The following is a 6678-nucleotide window of genomic DNA, read 5'->3' on the forward strand; positions in this document are numbered from 1 at the left end:
TCGTGTGTGAGGTGCGTAAAATCTGTTACACAACATGGATGCAGCCTGATATGGGGGGAGCCCCGCCTCCCCGGACTCTACGTCACGGCTGCCGGCGAAACCTCCACGGGTCGCTATGACGACGGCGTTGCGATCCCACCGCGTTGAGGCGAAAATCCACTTCAGGCAATAGATCTTTTTTATCAATGACTTTTACAAGGATAGAAATACGACGCCGTCGGTGAGTTACGCGTGCGTAAAACAGAGACGCGTTTACTATCCCTTTATTTCAAATTCATTTTAGATGACGCCATGCACGACGCGCGCACGGACTCATTAAAATGACGACTTTATGTGAAGTGGATCAAGCGGCTGGGACCGGATTAGAGGAGGACGCGGTCGAGTCCCCCCCGGATAGGAGGCACGTCGATGCCCTCCTTGACCTCAGCGAGGAAGACTCCCTGAAAGAGCTCGAAGAATACGAGAGTCGGAGGAACTCCGGCTGGGAGGAAGCTGTAAGGACACAAATGGCTTCTGTCTGCGTCGATCCAACCCGCTGACGGCGCGGCGGTGCCGACATCAACACGATTCAGCCGATTCTTAAACGTCTGAACCCCGTTTTTACTTTCCCTAACAGGCGGAAGGTTGGTCCAGAGCGGCCCCGCTGAGCTGCATCCTTTTGGCCCAGAAGTGTTCAATGAAGCCAAAGAACAATGAGGCCGCCATCCCAGCGCCATTATCGGATCAGCCGGCGATCCCAAACGCAGACAGTGCAGCCAGAATTCCGGAGCACCAACCCGCGCCCCATGGGGGCCCCCCGAAAAGCTTCGTGAAGTCTTTGTCGTTACGATCCTGGAACAACGCCAGCGTGCCGGATGCCATTGACTGTTCCGTGCAGGAAACCATGGCAGACCTGCCACGGAGAGAGAAGGCGGAGGGGGGAGGGCCGGTTCCTCCTCGGAGCAGAACCACGAAGCCCCCGAAGCACAGCCGCAGGCCCAGCAGCACGGCGGTGCCCATCAGGAACTTCACGTTTCTACCACCGATTGAGTCGCCGCGCCTGCGTGGCCAGACGTGCACGAGGGCTCACGGAGAATCCAACGGGGAGAAGAGCGGGGCCAGAAGGTCACCGATAGACCCCGGTGCCAAACCGGAGAGCGCCACACACTGGAGGTACCAGCACAGTCCACACGGCTTCTCCGCTTCATCCGCTTCGACCTCCGACAGGCATCGAGCGCAGACGTCCTCCAGACGCGACGCGGCCCGTCGCTTCCCGACGGGGGCTAATGGCGGCGCTGCAGCCGGTGCTCCGGCCCTTACGCACCCCGGCAGGGCCGTGTGCGCCGCCGCGCTCTACGAGGGCCGGGATATTAGCGTCTAACGCGACTGGAATCCTTTTATTATACATTATATGACATCAAAATAGCTCAGTGGCAGAATATATGCATCTCCGGGTCTATTTTAGCTTCTTTGGTTACGTGGCGACGGCGCTCACCTCTCGCAGAAACACGGCCCGCCTCAGCTTGCACAACTTGTTACACAATCTGCACACGACATTAACCGTTGCCAAAGCGCTGCGTCTCTCTTTAGTTGGTCGGCGTGAGGGTTCATGTAACGTACAGCGTGAAACAGAACTACAATCATTCTGTGCCCAACGTTGACCTCCAGAGGCCAATAAAGCTCTGATAACACAGCGTTACTTCCCCTCATTATACACAAAATGTGTGTCAAATAAACATGCTACAATGCCAATTTGTAAAGAATTATTACAGCCAGCATTCATTATATTACAACAAAGTAAAAAATAAACAAGTAACCTGATCTAATTTATGGAAACTGTTTTTGTGATCAACTTTATTTTAGAATAAACGACGAGGAAAAGAACACATTTGAGCGGTTTATTCAGAACGTCACTGTGTAGCTTTGAACATCAATCAAGGCGGCTTTTAACCGTGCACATACAGGCAGCAAAAACTCAAAGGCTGATGAGGCAAACTTTTTTTTTTTGTGCTGGGGAGAGAAACATCTGCATGCACCCCCGATGAGAGAAGTAAAGCACTAGAACGGCTACGAGACCGTCGGTGCTTCTATAGTTCGGTTTAAAGAAAAGCATTTTCCCGTTCCAGGAAACCAACGTCTGGCATCAGAATTAAAGAAACTACAAACTCCAAGTACAAATATTCATGCGAGAACTGCTGAAATTTAACGTGACCGTCAAGAATCCCTATAAAGAGGGGAAATGATCCGTAAACTGTCTCTTGGGGGGGGGGGAACATCTTTCCATAGAACCAGCGAGAGGGCATCTCATGAAGATCCCCTTCCATAAACTGCTGCACGCCATCGTCATCGTGAGGCAGGAAATCGATTTGTCCAATCAGGGGCATTCCGATAGTCCATGCAACCACAAGTTACAAACACACAACGGATTCAACATGCGATGCGAAAACCAAAAGGATTGTGACACTTTCTTTCGGTGCTCGTTTGCCTGAACATTTTACAGCGTGACTCCGTATAAAGCAGCGACTCGGGTTTAAGGCACCAACGTAACGGAACTCGACCTTCAGCTTCCTTCAAACATCCCGTCGTCTGCGACGGCGCTTCATGACGGAACATCAAATGCTTAGTCGAGTAGAAAAAGAAATACGTTAAAAACACTGAGCGTTAAGAGTAAAGTGGATTATTTTAAAGGAATATAGCAAACGAGCCTCCTTTCAGTCACGATCCGGTGGCGTACACAAGCGCTGTGCTAACCGTTAGGCTAATCCACTGCGTGTTCACGGCACAGAGCGCTGCTCCCGTGGACGCTAACGCCGAAGCTAATGCATAAATCAAACCTCGAAAAACCGCCGCCTGCTTCCTATCCGGGAGAGACCGCTTCAGCTTCAGAGGCCGTTTCCACAACATCAGACGTCACAATTCACAATTCAAGACAAGACGATCTCAAATATCCGCAGGAGTAAAGGTACGTTTCAGAGATGGATCTCTGTAAGAGTTCATTATCTTGCCACAGCAAACGCCTCCGTGCTGCTGACCGAATGAAGGGTTCTGGGACCGAATTCACCCTAACAGCGGACGGTGGCGTTTGCTGTAAAGCTACGGATGAACGTGGTTTCCGTGCAGTAAATGCGTCTAAGAGCCGAGAAACATCTTTTATTAACCGCTTAAACGGACCGCCACGCATCGCTAAAGCTAATCATCCCTTTTCTGTGCAGATCCAAACACCTGCTAGTAAGAACAAAAGGTCACAGCGGTTACACACGGAAATACAGACGTGAACCGGCACTTCAAAGGAGACACAGATCGTCAGTTCATGTGCAAATAAATATGTAAACAGCTTATAACTCATGTCGGGGGCGGAGGAACCAATAAAGTGCAGCAGAGCCGTCGGGATAAAATCCTGGAAAGGCTCCGGACATGGCGTCTCAAGCGGAATGTTCAAAGGCGTCTTCACCGACTCCTCAATGCTCAGACTGCGGCCCACTGGGGGGGGGGGGGTCAGCAGAGACCGATTCCTCTCACGGGGCGAGAGCTCGGGACGCTCTTCAACTGTTGGGCTTCTCCGGCTGCTGAAAGAGAGCGCGGAGCTCCTCGCAGGTCTGCGTTTCCACAGAGCTGAAGTGAGACTCCACATTCCACGCCAGGTCTGCCGACAGGAAGTCATCCATGACGGTCTGGGTCTCGTTGCTCGTCAAGAAGAGGTGCCCCAGGCCTTCTGCCTGACTGGCCATGGTCTGGGTCTCCGTGGTGTTCAGCAGCCTCGCGTGCTCACCCTGACCGGCGGGGGCCGGAGCCGACGCCGAGAGGTCGGTCTGCGTTTCGGTGTCCGAGGACTCGGTGCTCATGGAGAAGCTCGAGTGACGCAGCATGCCGCTCAGGGGGATGTGGCTTCCGGCGTTGAGCAGGAAATTGAGATCAGTCTGAGTTTGAATATCGAGCAGCTCCAGGTCGCTCGCTGGGGTTCGACTTTGGTCCGCTTCATCCATCAAAAGAAAGTCCGTCTGGGTCTGAATGTCCAAAGACTCCAGAGGCGTCTCGCCTCCCGGTCCTGCCAGCTCACTGTCCTCCGTTTGCGTCTGGATGTGCACGGCGTTGAGGAACTCCTCAAAGTCAAAGTCCTGCACGGAGCCCAGACCCGACCCGCAGCCGGCCGAGGCCTCGGCGAGCACCTGGTGGCCCGACATGCTGTCGGATAGAATATTTTCCAAGTCGCTCAGCAAGGTCATCGTCTGGGTCTGGTTGTCGGCCATCGCGTTTGAGCTCAGCTCGTCCGCCTGCGCCCCGAAACACATGGCGCCCGCCGCCTTGGCGTCCTCGTACACGCTGCTCCCCGCGGCGAGCGAGTCATCGATACCGAGCGCCGTCTGGGTGGAGACGCTGTCAAACAGGTCGGAACACACGATGGCCGGGTCCTGAGCCTTCTCTTCCGACAGTGGAATGGCAAAGTACGTCTGAGTCTGCCTGGTTCTGTAGGGAGGTAAGGGCGAGGAGGAGGAGGAGGAGGAGGAAGAGGAGCAGCAAGGAACCGGGGTCAGGCAGTGGGCGTCTGTCTGAGCGCCAATAGAGGACGTGGCTCTGACCCGTGAGGAGAACGTCTGCGTTTCAACACTGACCGGGAGGAGGACTTGGGCGCTCACGCTGATGTCCGTCTGGGCGCAGGACGACACCGAAGACTCGCCCACCGTGCACAACCCTCCCCCCTCCTCGAACTCGGGCGCTTTTGACAAGTACGACTTGTCTGTCTGAATGGTGGCGGAGGTCCTCCTTCCCGGCTGCCCGGCCAGGCCGCCGGCTACGTCGTCCGGACTGGCCTGCACCCCCGTGCTAACGGGCCCCGGGTTAGCGTGGGACGTGCTATCACTAAAACCCAAAATCTTAGCATCGAGGTGAGGCACGAAAGCGCCGGCGGCTTGCGGGAGGAGGCGAAGGGCGCCCACAGAACCCTGGCTGTCCACGGCCAGCACAACTGACCTCAGAGCCCCACTTCCTGTAGACGGAAGGAGGACAGGCAGGTGAGCAAGCTGCATCACTGGAACGCTGACCAAAGCCATCTTGGGCTTCGGCAGGAGCAGCTTCTGGACGCTCTTACGTGGGCTGGAATTACGACGCACAGAGTCCTGAACGTGAACAGCCGTATCAGACGGGAGCGGCGTCTCCATCAGTTCTTTACCGACGGATGCGATCTGACGGGGGGGCTCAACGGTCTTGACCTTCTCAGAGTCGCTCAACATTTTCTCCATCTTTCGCTTTTTTACCGGAGGAATTCTATGAAGAAAACAAACAAAAAGAATCGAGTTGAATTTCACTCCGAGCCCAAGCGGGAGCAACGCGGAGGTAAGAATCGCTCGGCGTGCACATGCCTGTGTTCCGTAGGAATCTCGTGACCCGTCCGGTAGACGTGCGAGAGCAGAGCGGCTCTGCTAGCATACGGGCAGCCACAGGTGCAGTGGTAGATTCGCCCACAGTCCTCTATGTGTCTCTTTAGGTCCCACTCTGTGCTGTAGCCATTGCTGCACTTGAAGCACTTGTGTTTCTTCTCCGCGTGCATTTTCATGAAGTGCTACGATGAAAAAGAGCAAATAACATACCGCAACGCAACAGCAGCTCCAAACTGCTCCAAACCCTCAGTGGGACGCGCGGCCTGAAGGGGGCAGAGCTGGGACTGCTGCTTTTGTGTAGCAATCCGGAAGAGACACCACGTTTAGGACAAATAAGGCACGTTTGACTGGCGTTCTGGATTTGAAGTTAAATGGCTTTTATCAAATATGGGATGATCAGTGAAATGTCATTTTTGAACAAAATGGGTTTCAGTATTGTGGGAGGGGGTACATAGATTTTTTATTGTATGTAATTATGCTAATAAATCATGCAAGAAATATTTAGCAGTGGCAGCACATTAAATAAGAATTTTACATCATTCGTGTAAAATGGAACATTTTGTAACTGGAGCCGACTTATCTCAATTAAGGTACGAGTAGTTTAACACTTTATGCCATCTTAGCTTGACATTGTTGCTATGGTAATGCAGACTCATCCCATATCTAAAAGGTTGCTAAACTATGTTTAGGAATAAAAGTAGAGGCATACATTTAATTATCTTACTCTAAAATGTGTTTTTTAAGATTGGAATTGAAATAACATTTAATTGCTCCAGTTTCTAGGGTAGTTTCTCGTATGTTTTGTGTTAACCACCGTCCTGCAGGTGCTTCTCTCAACGTCAAGAGAAAAATGCCAACACAACTTTACTTGTAATAACATTGGGAGTTATCCCACAGAGCTGAGACCTTATTCTCAGGGAACGGACTAGGAGTCGCAGGAGCAGAGACTTACTTGTTTCACGAGGGCGAACTGGGAGAACGGTCTGGTTGGCCCCCTGGGACAGCCCTCAATGGGACAGCAGTACAGCTTCTGGGACCCCTTCATGTCCTTTCTGACTGTGGGATTAACCATTCCGTCCTGTGGAATGGTCACCATGAAGAGAAACACAAAAAAGAACTGAGATAACGGAGACATAGTTGCATTTTAGATGGTGACCCATCTGACAATAAAAATAAATGTAAAAAACACCCACATATACAAGAACATTTGATACATTGTGATGGATTTAGGTTTCATTTTATTCAAATATGCATCACATATAAATGCCAGTTGTATTTTTAATCCTATCTTTATGACACGACTAAAAGGATTACTGCATTTATC

At 52.1% G+C, this 6678-nt stretch overlaps 1 protein-coding gene across 1 annotated transcript; it reads right to left on the reverse strand.

The window, feature by feature from the left end:
- Positions 1-3500: 3500 nt before the first annotated feature.
- atmin (ATM interactor) lies at positions 3501-6426 on the reverse strand. The gene is made up of 3 exons (XM_068759810.1): positions 6307-6426; positions 5337-5536; positions 3501-5241 (listed from the first exon to the last, which is right to left on the reverse strand). Exons 1-3 carry the CDS (start codon positions 6424-6426, stop codon positions 3522-3524), a joined length of 2040 nt encoding a protein of 679 aa, XP_068615911.1. The 3' UTR covers positions 3501-3521.
- Between the last annotated feature and the right edge of the window lie 252 nt (positions 6427-6678).

The sequence above is a fragment of the Brachionichthys hirsutus genome, unplaced genomic scaffold (genome assembly GCF_040956055.1).
Source record: "Brachionichthys hirsutus isolate HB-005 unplaced genomic scaffold, CSIRO-AGI_Bhir_v1 contig_171, whole genome shotgun sequence".
Lineage (NCBI taxonomy): Eukaryota > Metazoa > Chordata > Actinopteri > Lophiiformes > Brachionichthyidae > Brachionichthys > Brachionichthys hirsutus.

Bases quoted from the DNA above. Each gene is read 5' to 3' on its own strand.
- atmin (XM_068759810.1), bottom strand. From the start codon at position 6,426: ATGGTTAATCCCACAGTCAGAAAGGACATGAAGGGGTCCCAGAAGCTG. The intron at 5,537-6,306 runs GTAAGTCTCTGC...TTTTCATCGTAG, and splicing joins AGTTCGCCCTCGTGAAACAA to CACTTCATGAAAATGCACGC. The intron at 5,242-5,336 runs GCATGTGCACGC...TTTTCTTCATAG, and splicing joins GAGATTCCTACGGAACACAG to AATTCCTCCGGTAAAAAAGC.